The following is a 15,827-nucleotide window of genomic DNA, read 5'->3' as shown; positions in this document are numbered from 1 at the left end:
TTACACTAGCCCTACCCAGCCCAGCAGTACAGAACCTTACACTAGCCCTACCCAGCCCAGCAATACAGAACCTTACACTAGCCCTACCCAGCCCAGCAATACAGAACCTTACACTAACCCAGCCCAGCAGTACAGAACCATACACTAGCCCTACCCAGCCCAGCAGTACAGAACCTTACACTAGCCCTACCCAGCCCAGCAATACAGAACCTTACACTAACCCAGCCCAGCAATACAGAACCTTGCACTAACCCAGCCCAGCAATACAGAACCTTACACTAACCCAGCCCAGCAGTACAGAACCATACACTAGCCCTACCCAGCCCAGCAATACAGAACCTTACACTAGCCCTACCCAGCCCAGCAGTACAGAACCTTACAGAACCAGTTCCCACATATGCTGTTGGAAGAACAGTTTGTTAGACCACATTGGGTCTCTTTACACTAAACTACTTTGACAACACAAACTAGGTCCAGGGGAGATGCTTGTGTAGTGTAAAGAGGTGGATCTAGATTCAAATCTCTCTTAAATAACCGTGATGGTCTCTGGTTCTGTGTCCTATCTATCACTTAACTGACCTTCTGTAAAGGTGAGTAAATGTTATATCAGCTTACTGTCCTTCAGGACAGCTTGTCCACATGCAGTTGGCCTCTTGTCTTTGGAGGAGGATCCGCCGGCCCGAGCCAGTGAAGAAAAGTACAGCCCTACCCAGCCCAGCAATACAGAACCTTACACTAGCCCTACCCAGCCCAGCAATACAGAACCTTACAGTAACTCAGCCCAGCAATACAGAACCTTACACTAACCCAGCCCAGCAGTACAGAACCATACACTAGCCCTACCCAGCCCAGCAATACAGAACCTTACACTAACCCAGCCCAGCAATACAGAACCTTATACTAACCCAGCCCAGCAGTACAGAACCTTACACTAACCCAGCCCAGCAGTACAGAACCTTACAAAGAGTATCTTAATTAATCCCACAGCACCCATCCACCCCCCCACCCCTCCCCCAACACCAAAATACAAAAATACACTCTCACTGACTTTGCTAAAACTATTTTATTGAGGAAAATATACTTACTATGACTGAGATGTGGTTGTCCCACCTAGCTATCTTAAGATGAATGCACTAACTGTAAGCCGCTCTGGATAAGAGCATCTGCTTAATGACTAAAATGTCAAATGTAAATGTACACTCAAACACCAGCCAGCCCAGCAACACAGAACATTACACCAACCCAGCCTAGCAACAGAGTAGAGCCCACTAGCCCAGTACTGCCTCCTGTCTGCCAGCAGAGTTCCTCCACACCCAAAGCTCCTCCCTCCACCTCAGTCACCTCCATTAGAGAAGTGAACGCACTGTACTCTGGCAGAAGGCTGAATTATTGAAGCCCCTCACTCTGGGTTAAAAGCCGGCTCTGGACTCCTGACCCCAGGGTCACGGCTTCAAGGCCAGGCTGAGAGTGGAGCTCAGTGCGCTGACCTTGACTGACCTGTGCTCTGTGTCTGACCCGGATCGACCTGGGAAAGACTGGGCCTCTGGACCATCCCAGGTAGAGCGCAGAATACAGGATACATGCATTAAACAAGAGCAGGCTATTTGTTAGACGCTGTGTGTTCCGCTGTAAACCTGACTGCATGTGTGCTGCTGAGAGAGAGAGAGAGAGAGAGAGAGAGAGAAATAGGCTACCTGCCATTGCCCCTGCTGTGCTCCTCAATTATACACCCACCAGAGTAGCTAAATACATTAGGCTGGATGCATAGTTTCAAACACACACATGTTCTGCCCAAATACATTAGGACAAAGCCTGTTATTAATATTTGATTGAACTCTCCTTCTGTCCTTTGTATCTTCTGGTGACTTTGCTATAGTGAGGATGGAGGCAGTGGGAATCTGGTCTAATTACTGTTATTAAACTGAATATTTCCCTCCCATCAGTGTGGAGCAGAACTTGGAAATGGGTTTGTGGGAACATTTACATTTTTAAAGCTCCGTCTACTCAGATACCAAAGGTATGTGGCCACTTGCTCGTCGAACATCTAATTTTTGTAATTATTTTTTATTTAAACTTTATTTAACTAGGCAAGTCAGTTAAGAACAAAATCTTATTTTACAATGACAGCCAAACCCTCCCCTAACTCGGACGATACTGGGCCAATTGTGCGCTGCCCTATGGGACTCCCAATCATTGCCGGTTGTGATACAGCCCGGGTGATGCCTCTAGCACTGAGATGCAGTGCCTTAGTCCGCTGCTCCACCCGGGAGCCCCAAAATCATGGGCATTAATATGGAGTTAGTCACCCTTTGGTGCTAGAACAGCCTCTACCCTTCACGATTTTTAGTGCTACACGCTTCAGCACTCGGCAGTCCCGTTCTGTGAGCTTTTGTGGCCTACCACTTCGCGGCTGAGCCGTTGTTGCTCCTAAACGTTTCCACTTCACAATTACTGCAGTTACAGTTGACCGGGCAGCTCTAGCAGGACAGAAATTTTACGAGTCACTGAGCTCTTCAGTACGGGCCACTCTACTGCCAACGTTTGTCTATGGAGATTGCATGGCTATGTGCTCGATTTTATACACCTGTCAGCAACGGGTGTGGCTGAAATAGCAGAATCCACTCATTTGAAAGGGTATCCACCTTAAAGTGGATACAGACTTAAAGTGGAACTGACAGCATTTTAGCAACATTAAATCTTATTAAAATATATTCATATACACCCATAGGAAGAATATGACACTTTAAATATTCTGACAAGCGAGCACTTAGATATGGTCATTTTCAGATTTCATCAATTCTTAGAATGTTTGGGAATTACGTATACTAAGGCATTTGTGAAATTCTATAACAATATATAGTGGAAAAGCTGCCGTGCATTTGGACAATTACTAGACACTGCAGTTAATAAAAACATCTGTCGCCGCTAGGACCATAGCCAACCAGAGCTACTGTAGGCCTTTATGCAAACAAGCCATTTGCCACACAAGCCTGCCATCGTTCACTTTGAACTGGACTGTGTGTTTACAGGCAGTTGCAGCAATTAGATTATTAGAACGCATTCGGCAGAAACTATACCTTAATGGTATTCTGCAAATATGTCAATACCACGTATTTACCTCTTACATTTGGGAACTTTACAGTCTTATTGATATTGATCAAACAACCATGAAAAGGTCGTTTCTCTCTCCCGCAGTTTTGCACAACAACAACAACAAAATCAACAACTAATGCTAGTCACAATGTAGCTAGCTACTTCCGGACACAAATAAGAGAACACCCCACTCGCCCAAGCAGACCTCGTTAGCTAGGCTGTTTACATGTTATCTAGCTTTTGTGACTAAATTGCTTTCTTTGACTACGTTTACTGACACAAACATATTCAATAGGTGGTACCCGTTCGTAAATTCATCAGTTATTCTGTGCTCTGGCACACTCAGACGAGAGTGCTCTGAAATCGGAGTAGATAGCCAGGGTGAATTTGCAAATGCAAGAGATATGCTAAGTGGATACTGTAAAAGTCGTTCAATTCCTTGCTAGCTAACCAAATGACACCTGCATCTCTAGCTGTTTATAGCAACCGACAACGATATGAGGGGAAAAAGTCAATCACTCACCCACTTCTCCAATGACATGACATCCTCCTAGCAGTTACAGTGGTTCTTCCTTTAAACGTTTTGAGCTTATGCAGTGACTGTTTGTGGTAGATGGTGGCAGATTGTGGTTAATTGCATAATTCTGGCAACAATGGCTGACACTTAAATAATGTGCCATAGAATTGTGTGGCACCCTGCAAGCTGTGCTGCAGTATGCTGCAACTTTTAAAGGAAGAACCACTGTAGCTAGCTATCTAGCTAGTTTGATTGTATTGACATTCCCAGCCTTAGTTACATTCGTCCGTTTTTGTACAAAATATTGAGTCATTGAAATTGAAACAGTCCATCCCGAAAGGAGGCAGTGTTAGTAAAACGTTTACTGTTGACAGGAGAACAAGAGGAGACAATAGGACGAGGTGGATAATTTTATAATAAGGCCGTTTAATCACATGTAAAGATATCTTAGTAAAATCTTGCAGCAAGGCTCTTTCTGTCTGACTCCTATTGAATCGTCCGGGAAAGAGAGAGTTTCAAGACTTGTACAGTACTATATAGACAACAAGCCAAGTAGGTAGATCTGCGAGTCTGGCCTTCCGATTGGTCGATCTGGGTCTTGGGTAGTCCTGATCAGGCCTAGTGTCCACGTTCCATTGGTTCCTGAGATAGTTCTTTGTCCTGGGCTCCAACCATGGGTTGAGTGTGTTCTGTGGTTATTATGGGGGAGGGGAATTATGTGTGTCTGTAGTTGGCGTCTTAAGTCCAGCATATGTCCAAGAGAAATGAGGAGTATGTGTATTTTTGTATAATATATGGCTTATGTTGAAGTGTAGTTATTGCTAGTTTCCAGTCTCTATTACAATTTCTTACAGCAGCAAACAATGTACCAGGCCAGCTGTGATTACCAAGAAATATATTGGTGAATTATATTAATCATGCATTAAACTGCATCCATCTATTCTGCCAACAATGCTTAGTGTACATCATGGAACGTTGAGTCAAATAGAACCTATTCTTAAAACCTGTTTATAAAGTTGGTTTTGTTGCATAAACTGGAAATTTGATATATTTTTTACTGACATTATGATTGTTTGTTTCATATCTGCAAAGTAGTTAAAACACTGTCTGTTCCACTTTAAAGAACTAGAGCTGACATTTTTCAAATTCCTTGAGCTCTCAGATCCAGAGCCCAACGTTCATTATGTCTGAAAACAATAGACATGGACACAGGACACATAAAGCATGGAGCTTGCAGTATGGATTTGACTGTTGACCTTGACCATTGCTTGAATAGAGGACGCTTTCCATTTAGCAATGTGTGATCTTGTTTATGTGTGTGCATCTGTAGTTGAATGAATAAAAATGAATAAAAAAACACTCAAACAGTTAGTGTACGTGAAATACATGATACGTTACAGAACAACACAGAGTAAATGACTATCAACTATACTGAACAAAAAATAAAAATGCATCATGCAATAATTTCAACGAGCCGGATGTGGAGGTCTTGGACTGGCATGGTTACACGTGGTCTTGTCACACCCTGATCTGTTTCACCTGTCTTGGTGATTGTCTCCACTCACCTCCAGATGTCTCCTGTTTTCCCCATTAGTTCCCGGTGTATTTATCCCTGTGATTCCTGTCTCTCTGTGCCAGCGTTTCTCCTAGCTCCTATTTTTCCCAGTCTCCGTTTTTTCCTACCCCTCCTGGTTTTGACCCTTGCCTGTCCTGACGCCGACTCCGCCTGCCTGACCACTCTGTCTGTTCTGACCTCGAGCCTGCCTATCGCCTGGTACTGTTTGGACTCCGACCTGGTTTATGAACTCTCGCCTGTCCCTGACCTGCCTTTTGCCTACCCCTTTTGATATAATAAATATCGTAGCTCAATTATCTGCCTTTTGTGTCTGCACTTGGGTCTTGCCTTGTGCCCTTATAGGTCTGCAGTTTTGAGGCCGGTTGGACCTACTGCCAACAATGTTGGAGGCTGCTTATGGTAGAGAAATGAACATTCAATTCTCTGGCAACAGCTCAGGTGGACATTACTGCAGTCAGCATGCCAATTGCACGCTCCCTCAAAGCTTGTGACAAAACTGCACATTTTAAAGTGGCCCCAGCACAAGGTGTCCCCAGCACAAGGTGCACCTGTGTAATGATCATCCTGTTTAATCAGCTTCTTGATATGCCACACCTGTCAGGTGGATAGATTATCTTGGCAAAGGGGAAATGTTCACTAACAGGGGTGTAAACAAATTTGTGCATAACATTTGAGAGAAATAGGATTTTTGTGCGTATAGAGAAATTCTGGGATCTTTTATTTCAGCTCATGAAACACGGGACCAACACTTTACATGTTGCATTTATATTTCTGTTTAGTATAAAGAAGACTTAATGTGGTTACACGTGTCTTCAATTCAAAATAATTTCTAATAGAATAAACTATGTGTGTGTGATACACACAGGAGCTTTCTACCAAGTTCTCAAATTCAAGCTGGAACTCACGCCCAACCTGAATTAACATTTCTTTGCACTTTGCTAGTTAAAACAATAGGCAGGAAAACACACCCAGATTCTAATCTAATCAACTCAATTTAAATGATAGGAGCGCAAACCTGTCGCTCCTCTTTGAACTAGCCGCTGTCCAATGAACAGAATGACACAGTTTCTCTGTAACAAATCCATGGCACTTACATATAAAATAGAACAGATAAAAAGTCGTAGCTCTTTATGAACTCTTGAAACAATCCAAATATGACAATTTAATTCACATAGTAACATTTCGTCGATTCAAGTTTCATCAGTCTTCACACCTCTCCTGGTGTCAGTGACCCCAGAAATTCTGTTGGAACGTCTTGAACGTCTTAGAGATTGCCACAGATAAATTGGCTCTCACCTGTATCACCTTCTCAGATTTATCCACTACATGGATACTCTGCATTGCAGAAGACAATCAGAGGAACCAGAGAAATATGTGGAGAGAGGTGACTAGACTTTAAAAAAAATAACAGCTTGGGTCCATGTAATAGCTACCTCCCAAAGGCTTGCCAGGACACAGTCGAGACACTCAACAAGATAGTCGCCATCTACTTGGCCTGCATTAACTTTTTGTCCATGGTCGTTAGGGTCACGGTACTCTCCTCATAGAAGGTATCCTCCCACCAGGGTGCAACGTCAGTCTCCAGGGGTACCATGCCTATGTCAGCTGTCCCAATGTGGAATCAAATCAAATCAAATGTATTTATAAAGCCCTTCTTACATCAGCTGATATCTCAAAGTGCTGTACAGAAAACCAGCCTAAAACCCCAAACAGCAAGCAATGCAGGTGTAGAAGCACGGTGGCTTGGAAAAACTCCCTAGAAAGGCCAAAACCTAGGAAGAAACCAAGAGAGGAACCAGGCTATGAGGGGTGGCCAGTCCTCTTCTGGCTGTGCCGGGTGGAGATTATAACAGAACATGGCCAAGATGTTCAAATGTTCATAAATGACCAGCATGGTCAAATAATAATAATCACAGTAGTTGTCGAGGGTGCAGCAAGTCAGCACCTCAGGAGTAAATGTCAGTTGGCTTTTCATAGCCGATCATTAAGAGTATCTCTACCGCTCCTGCGGTCTCTAGAGAGTTGAAAACAGCAGGTCTGGGACAGGTAGCACGTTCGGTGAACAGGTCAGGGTTCCATAGCCGCAGGCAGAACAGTTGAAACTGGAGCAGCAGCACGGCCAGGTAGACTGGGGACAGCAAGGAGTCATCATGCCAGGTAGTCCTGAGGCATGGTCCTAGAGAGAGAGAAAGAAAGAGAGAAAGAGAGAATTAGAGAGAGCATACTTAAATTCACACAGGACACCGGATAAGACAGGAGAAGTACTCCAGATATAACAAACTGACCCTAGCCCCTCGACACATAAACTACTGCAGCATAAATACTGGAGGCTGAGACAGGAGGGGTCAGGAGACACTGATGGAATCCTCCATCAGAAGGTGTGTGGCTTAGCTGGACAGGTCAGGCCCCATCATCTGAGTCCGTTTCACGTTGAAAACGCACCACTGTTTGTGAAAGACTTTGAAAACATTCGAAATAGCAGTAAAAGTAAACACATCATGATATCATCCTCTGCAATGTATGACAAATACAGATTACGAAATAAATGTCTCATGACAACAATAAATTGGGAATAAAGTTTCACTATCATTAATATGAAAACTAGCCCACAAAGTTATCCCATCAACTGCCTGATCCAAACAGATGACGAGTTAGGAGACACATGATCTGGATGGAGGAAACGAGTACAACATAAAACCATACCATCCAACATAATTTCAAATCCAAATTCTAACAATATGCAGTAATGAACAATTAGTGCTCTTCCCTTTTAGAGGGATGAGTTTGGAAACAAATCAGAACACTAGAAAACAATTAGTATAGTGTTGAGCAAATACCTTCCCACCCCTATTGTACAGAAAGTAAATGAGTACAATCAAATCCTAGAATATTCAAATCAGAGAAACAAGACATAAGAAGCTATATCAAATAAGTTACGAAAATGTTCTGGCACGGTGAAAATAACAATCAATGTTAGGATTTATATTTCCACATTCTCAGCAGACAAATCATAAAAGCAATTGTGTTGTAAATTTCAGACTGGTTTCTAAACCTGCACGGGTATAATATAATGTTAAATGGAGTCAGATAAACATTTTAATAGGCTAATGGCAAATTTGAATCATGGGTCGCATGTGTGGTATAAATACAATACAAAGGACAAATATTACCCCAGTCTCCGTGTGTGTACGTGTTATACTGTATCGTATCTCTCCGTCACCCTTCCCCCACCCTACTCATCTGCGGCTCCCATCATGCTCATTCGACATCGCCAACACACACACCACGGGATCTGTCCATCCTCTTTTCTCTCCCTGTTCACAGGGGAAAGAGGATGGAACCAAGCCTAGATACACACACAGACACGGCCCAAGAGAGTGGTATGGTGTTGTTATGCAGTTGTTAAATCTGTCACATTTGTCACATTAATTTTGTTGTTGTAGTTCTTGTCCATAGGTTAATGTATGGATTCTCTGTGTAATTGTTGCTTGGTGTGTGTGTTTTGTGTGCTTGCATGTGTGTGATGTGTTGTGTTGTGTGTGTGATGTGTGTGTGTGTGTGTGAGATGTTTGTTGTGTGTTGTGTGGTGTGGTGTGATGTGATGTGTGGTGTGATGTGTTGTGTGTTGTGTTGTGTTGTGTGTGATGTGTGTGTGTGTGTGTGTGTGTGTGTGTGTGTGTGTGTGTGTGTGTGTGTGTGTGTGTGGGGGATTTGTGGTGTGTGTGGTGTGATGTGTTGTGTGTGGTGTGATGTGTTGTGTGTGGTGTGATGTGTTGTGTGTGTGGTGTGTTGTGTGTGTGTGGTGTGATGTGTTGTGTGTGTGGTGTGATGTATTGTGTTGTGTGTGTGGTGTGATGTGTTGTGTGTGTGTATGGTATGTGTGTTGTGTGTGTGTGTGTGATGTGATGTGTATGTGATGTGTTGTGTGTGTGTGTATGGTATGTGTGTTGTGTGTGTGTTTGATGTGTTGTGTGTTGTGTTGTGTGTGATGTGTTGTGTGTGTGTGTGTATGGTATGTGTGTTGTGTGTGTGTGTGTGTGTATGGTATGTGTGTTGTGTGTGTGTGTATGGTATGTGTGTTGTGTGTGTGTGTGTGTATGGTATGTGTGTTGTGTGTGTGTGTGTATGGTATGTGTGTTGTGTGTGTGTATGGTATGTGTGTTGTGTGTGTGTGTGTGGTATGTGTGTTGTGTGTGGTATGTGTGTTGTGTGTGTGTGTGTGTGTGTGTGTGTGGTATGTGTGTTGTGTGTGTGTGTGTGTGTTGTGTGTGTGTTGTGTGTGTGTGTGTGTGTGTGTGTGTATGTGTGTGTATGGTATGTGTGTGTGTGTGTATGGAATGTGTGTTATGTATGGTATGTGTGTTGTGTGTTTGTGTGTGTGTGTGTATGGTATGTGTGTTGTGTGTGTGGTGTGTGTGTGTGTGTGTGTGTGTGTGTGTGTGTGTGTGTGTGTGTGTGTGTGTGTGTGTGTGTGTGTGTGTTGTGTATGGTATGTGTGTTGTGTATCGAATGTGTGTTGTGTGTGTGTGTGTATGGTATGTGTGTTGTGTGTGTGTGTGTTGTGTATGATATGTGTGTTGCGTGTTTGTGTGTGTGTGTGTGTATGGTTTGTGTGTGTGTGGTATGTGTGTTGTGTGTGTGTGTGTATGGTATGTGTGTTGTGTGTGTGTTGTGTATGGTATGTGTGTGTGTGTGTTGTGTATGGTATGTGTGTGTGTGTGTGTGTGTGTATGGTATGTGTGTTGTGTTGTGTGTGATGTGTTGTGTGTGGTGTGATGTGTTGTGTGATGTGTGTATGGTATGTGTGTTCTGTGTGGTGTGATGTGTTGTATGTGTGTGTATGGTATGTGTGTTGTGTGTGTGTGTGTGTGTGGTATGTGTGTTATGTATGGTATGTGTGTTGTGTGTGTGTGTATGGTATGTGTGTTGTGTATGGTATGTGTGTTGTGTGTGTGTGTGTGTGTGTGTGTTTGTATGGTATGTGTGTTGTGTATGGTATGTGTGTTGTGTATGGTATGTGTGTTGTATGTGTGTGTGTGTACGGTATGTGTATGTGTGTGTGTGTTTGATGTGTTTCCCAGGTTGAGCCGTCCACTGAGAACTGATGAAAGGAACGAGGCCTGTGACTGATCCGTTCATCCTGATCAGGGGAATTCTACCTCTGTCTTTTTCTCTTTCTCAGTCTCTCTGTCTCTCCCGCTCTAAGCATATGACCCACTTTTACTACACCCCCCCCCCCCCCCCCCCACCAGAAGATTGGCCTACAGAGAACTGGACAAGGGGACAGAGAGGGAGAAAGGGCAGATTTACTATGAATACATGTTCGTAATTGTATTGTGAATGTTCATGTGAAAGTGTGTGTGTGAACGCGCGCCTGTGTGTGTGTGTGTGTGTGTGGGGGGGGGGGGGATATGGGAGAGAGAGAAGCGAGGAAGAGAATGATGCTGTCATGGTATGTTGGCACCACTGACTCGGTCTTTGTGCCGTGAAAGGCAGACATTCTGGGTTTTTGAGTTAGTTTTTGTCTGTGGCTCTGGAGGAGGTGAGAGGCTGTCTTTCAAAGGGACTCTGTTCTGAGAACACAAGGCCTCAGCGTTTAGGACAACACAGTCAGGAGAGAGGGAAGAAAAGAGCCCTTTGTCCAGACCAGATAGAGGCGGAATACTGGGCAAGCTTTGAAGTGCTGTACAGAAAGCATGCGAATCATGCATCTTTTTACACAGGAATAGCAAGATATTGACTACTTGTGACTACTCGGGCTCTGCTCAATATTCACACAACGTTATGGTACATGCTTGTCGATTCACTGAAGCCATCTGTACAGCAGACTAGGCCAGGTACACGGAGGCCCTTTCCTGGAATACAGAGGCAGACCCCAATCACACTCAATCAGACCCATGTATCAGGAGGAAGGAGAAAAGAACCTGGGTTCCTTCCTCCTGGTTCATGTATTTTACCAACACCCTCACACAGAGATCCATGTCACGAGCTACTCATATTGCAAGATTATTTGAACTGAGAGGTTCAGAAATCACTTCCTTTGTCAGTGTGGTGCGCCACTATGGCAGGAGGGATGGGGCCCGTTCTGCTGCTGCGCTGTAAAGCGGTGCGGGAGGTAAAAGGGTGAGATAGAGAGAGAGCGAGGAGAAGGCCATTAGCATTCACAGGGTGTTGTTTGGTGCTGGCGCCGTCCCTCTGCGCCGAATCAGGCGTCGTTGATTAATTTCAGCCTATTAGCACCCCCCTTTCCTCATCTCCCGCCTCTCCCAGGTTAATTCCATGCCAGCGTGCGGAGTCGGGGGCTGCTGGTGTGAGCGATGGAAGAGGGTTGCCAGGGAGCATGTTGTTGTCAGGACTGTATTAATGAGCACACCACTCTGGTCCTATGGACAGGGGGACTGTGTTTCTGGCTGCGTGCGTTTGCTCTGTCGAGGCCTGGCCTAGTTTCTCCTCTCATCAGGGATCCAAGGGCTGATGCAGATCACCTGACAGTGGCCCGACTGCTCAACCATGGGTATGTGTGGGTGTGTGTGGGGGATGTGTGAAATTGACAGAATGGTAGAAATTGTGTCATATTTAGTGTGGAGACAACAAACCTATGGTGCTATTAACCTTCCTGTAAATGGTGTGGTCTATATATTATCTTGGGCCAAAGTTTCTGGTTTTTCACGCTCAACAGTTTCCTGTGTGTATCAAGAATGGTCCACCATCCAAAGGACATCCAACCAACTTGACACAACTGTGGGAAGCATAGTCCATATATGTTCTGTAGTATTAGGTTGCTCCCCCCTTGATGAACGGTACCATCTCTTAAATGTTGGATCACATCCTGCAAGAATTACAGACCTTTGAAAGGATCTTTCACACATTTTGTTAGCATCCCAGTGTAAGAAGTGAGGTCAGACAGTGGGTAAGTGGTAGAGGCCTGCCAGTCTCTGAAGGCATTCCTCTGCAGGAGCCTCTGCTGCACACCTGTCCTCCACAGCTGGCCACAGCACACCTGTCCTCCACAGCTGGCCACAGCACACCTGTCCTCCACAGCTGGCCACAGCCCACCTGGCCTCCACAGCTGGTCACAGCCCACCTGGCCTCCACAGCTGGTCACAGCCCACCTGGCCTCCACTGCTGGCGACAGCCCACCTGGCCTCCACAGCTGGTCACAGCCCACCTGGCCTCCACAGCTGGCCACAGCACACCTGTCCTCCACAGCTGGCCACAGCCCACCTGGCCTCCACAGCTGGTCACAGCCCACCTGGCCTCCACTGCTGGCGACAGCCCACCTGGCCTCCACAGCTGGCCACAGCACACCTGGCCTCCACAGCTGGCCACAGCACAACTGGCCTCCACAGCTGGTCACAGCCCACCTGGCCTTCACTGCTGGCGACAGCCCACCTGGCCTCCACAGCTGGCCACAGCACACCTGTCCTCCACAGCTGGTCACAGCCCACCTGGCCTCCACAGCTGGTCACAGCCCACCTGGCCTCCACAGCTGGCCACAGCCCACCTGGCCTCCACAGCTGGCCACAGCACACCTGGCCTCCACAGCTGGCCACAGCACACCTGGCCTCCACAGCTGGCCACAGCACACCTGTCCTCCACAGCTGGCCACAGCACACCTGGCCTCCACAGCTGGCCACAGCACACCTGGCCTCCACAGCTGGCCACAGCACACCTGGCCTCACCGCCACACAGAGCGTGCACACCTGGATGCTTCTCACTTGATTCATCTGTTTCATTTAGAGCAGCTCATAACAGCTAGGAACATTCCAGTGTCCTCCATCATCAGTACTAGTACAGCTTAAACAAGTGCTGTGTGAGAGATGAGACAGTACACAGGTGAAGGGTTGTGTGTGGACTGTGATGATTGAGGGCCAGTTCTATGTCTTGTGAGAGGGAGGTGTGAAACTAATATACCCATGAGTATTGGACTTGGTTTAGGTTATTGGTGTCAGTTGAGCCTGTGAGGCTTTATTAAAATCTGTCATCAATATCCCATTAACTCCTAGCACGCCAATCTACTGCATTAGGAAAGTCTAATGGCATTAAAGTTTCAGAAGGCCTGGCTTCACTGTGGCACTTGACGCTTTGCATCCACGGAAAAGGAGAAAGAAAGAAGCGCTGGATATGGAGAAGAGAGTGACGGACAGCGACACAAAGGTTAAAAGGTAAAGAAAGAAAATAAGGAAATCTGAATTGAGAGGTTTAATGTGAGAAGGAAGCAGAGGGAGAGGGGATCAGGCTAGTCTCCGTGGATGTGGTGATGAGGTCCAGTACAGGAGTGGGCGGCTAGCTCCAGCTTAAGCAACTCCGCACCACTGCTGAATTATTCACCCCTTCCCCCCCGCTGGGGCAGAGTGGCGACACGGTGGTCCGCCCGCCCGTGCCCGGCCCACCCTGACCTGTGAGTTTAGAGCTGTGTCAGTGCTGCTCCGCATACGAGGGTTCACAGCTCCAGCCTCGGCATACACTTGTCTTCATCGAACCGATTACCTCTTAACACTGTGGTTGATGGGACACACACAGACTGTGGTGGACAGACAAAGATGTGGCGGCGCCACCAGCGGATGACCCCATGACCCTACAGAGCTCCGAGGGATGTTCTCCTGGTAGCAGGGCTGACCTCTCTCTGCTCATTAACACCATAGATCACAGGACAGGTCCCCTGAATGGAAGAAAGTTACTCTACCCTCTCTTTAGAATGTAGTCATCAGCACAATTGTTCAGTGAAAGTGAAAATGTACTGTACTTTTGAGTTTCTGTTGCTTTATTACTGTATCTGTTATGCCGTATCTTTGTATTCACATTGACTACACAAAACATTAAGAATATCTGCTCATACCATGACAGGCTGGCCAGGTGAATAGATGAAGGGGAGGAGACAGGTTAAAGAAAGATTTTTAAGACTCATGACAATTGAGACATGGATTGTGTATGTGTGCCATTCAGGGGTGAATGGGAAAGAGAAAATACTTCAGTGCAGGGTTTGGTAGTAGGTGCCAGGTGCACCGGTTTGATTCAAGAACTGCAATGCTGCTGTTTTGTTCACGTTCAACAGTTTCCTGTGTGTATCAAAAATAATCCACCACCCAAAGGACATCCAACCAATGTGACACAGCTGTGGGAAGCATTGGCATCAACATGGGCTGTGGGATGTTTTCGACTCATGTAATGTTGTGTGATTTGTTGTCTTTCTCAGGTAATGTGTAATGTTGTGCGATTTGCTGTCTTCCTCAGGTAATGTGTGATTTCCTGTCTTCCTCAGGTAAGCGACTACAGGAGTGGATCAGTGTAGTTCTGTGCCTCTCTCTCTTCATCATCAACCTCTCCTTCCTTCTCCTCAACTTCTCCGCTGTGCACATCTACAAAATCATATTCGGTATCTGTGAGTTTCTCTAAAAAAAAATTGGTTTTCTGTTTGAAATGACCTTGAAATAGTCTGAAATTACATTACGTCTCCAAAACATTTGTTGTCTGATATTATGGCAAAAGATTTGGTAAAATACTTTTCCTCCTTTGTTCCGCACTACAGTAATGGGGATAGTGATGGCAGACTTTGCATCTGGTATGGTGCACTGGGGAGCAGACACCTGGGGCTCTGTGGACATCCCTGTCCTTGGGAAGGTAAGGGACAGGGTTCTGAGTTCATGGTCATTCCCAGACCTTAGACTCATCATTTGACTCTTGAGAAGGATTACAAATGACTATAGTACCTTCAGAAAGTATTCACACCCCTTGACTTTTTCCACATTTTGTTGTGTTACAGCCTGAATGCAAAATGGATTAAATGAAGATTGTGTCACTGGCCTACACACATACCCCATAATGTCAAAGCGGATAATTATTATTATTATTTTTTTTTACAAATGAATAAAAAATGAAAAGCTGAAATACCTTGAGTCAATAAGTATTCAAGACCTTTGTTATGACAAACCTAAATAAGTTCAGGAGTAAAAATGTGCTTAACAAGTAACATAATAAGTTGCATGGATTCATGCTGTGTGCAATAATAGTGTTCAGCATGATGTTTTAATGCCTACCTCATCTCTGTACCCCACACATACAATTATCTGTAAGGTCGAGCAGTGAATTTTAAACAGATTCAACCACAAAGACCAGAGAGGTTTTCCAATGCCTCACAAAGAAGGGCACCTATTGGTAGATGGGGGGGAAAAAAGAAGAAGCAAACATTGAATTTCCATTTGAGCACCCAGCCACTGCAAAAATAAAATAATACTGCCCAAAAAGTGGCAACGCAATTAACTTTTTTGCTGTTTTTGTTTTGGACAAATCCAGTGAAACACAGAGTACCACTCTTCATATTTCCAAGCAAAGTGGTGGCTGCATCATGGTATGGGTATAATTGTAATTGATAAGGACTGGGGAGTTTTTCAGGATAAAAAAATGTTTGGAATGGAGCTAAGCACAGGCAAAATCCTAGAGGAAAACCTGTTTCAGTCTGCTTTCCACCAGACACTGAGAGAGGAATTCCCCTTTCAGCAGGGCAATAACCTAAAACAAGGCCAAATCTACACTGAGGAAGATAGTGAATGTTCCTGAGTGTCCGAATTACAGTTTTGAACCAATTTGACAGAGCTTGAATATTTTTTTTAAAGAATAATGCATTTTTTAAAGAATAATGGG

At 45.1% G+C, this 15,827-nt stretch overlaps 1 protein-coding gene across 1 annotated transcript in view; it reads left to right on the top strand.

Moving 5' to 3' along the window:
* The window catches only part of si:ch211-212o1.2 (uncharacterized protein LOC492735 homolog), a 39,636-nt gene that overhangs the window by 11,384 nt on the left and 12,425 nt on the right, over positions 1-15,827 (top strand). Inside the window, exons 3-4 of the mRNA XM_055934316.1 lie at positions 14,449-14,568; positions 14,716-14,807. Coding sequence (XP_055790291.1) covers positions 14,449-14,568; positions 14,716-14,807 — 212 coding nt within the window. The remainder of the gene's footprint in view (positions 1-14,448; positions 14,569-14,715; positions 14,808-15,827) is intronic.

The sequence above is a fragment of the Salvelinus fontinalis genome, chromosome 9, assembly GCF_029448725.1.
Source record: "Salvelinus fontinalis isolate EN_2023a chromosome 9, ASM2944872v1, whole genome shotgun sequence".
Taxonomy (NCBI): domain Eukaryota; kingdom Metazoa; phylum Chordata; class Actinopteri; order Salmoniformes; family Salmonidae; genus Salvelinus; species Salvelinus fontinalis.
The sequence above is the reverse complement of the archived record's forward strand: the minus strand, read 5'-3'. Positions and strand labels throughout refer to the sequence as shown.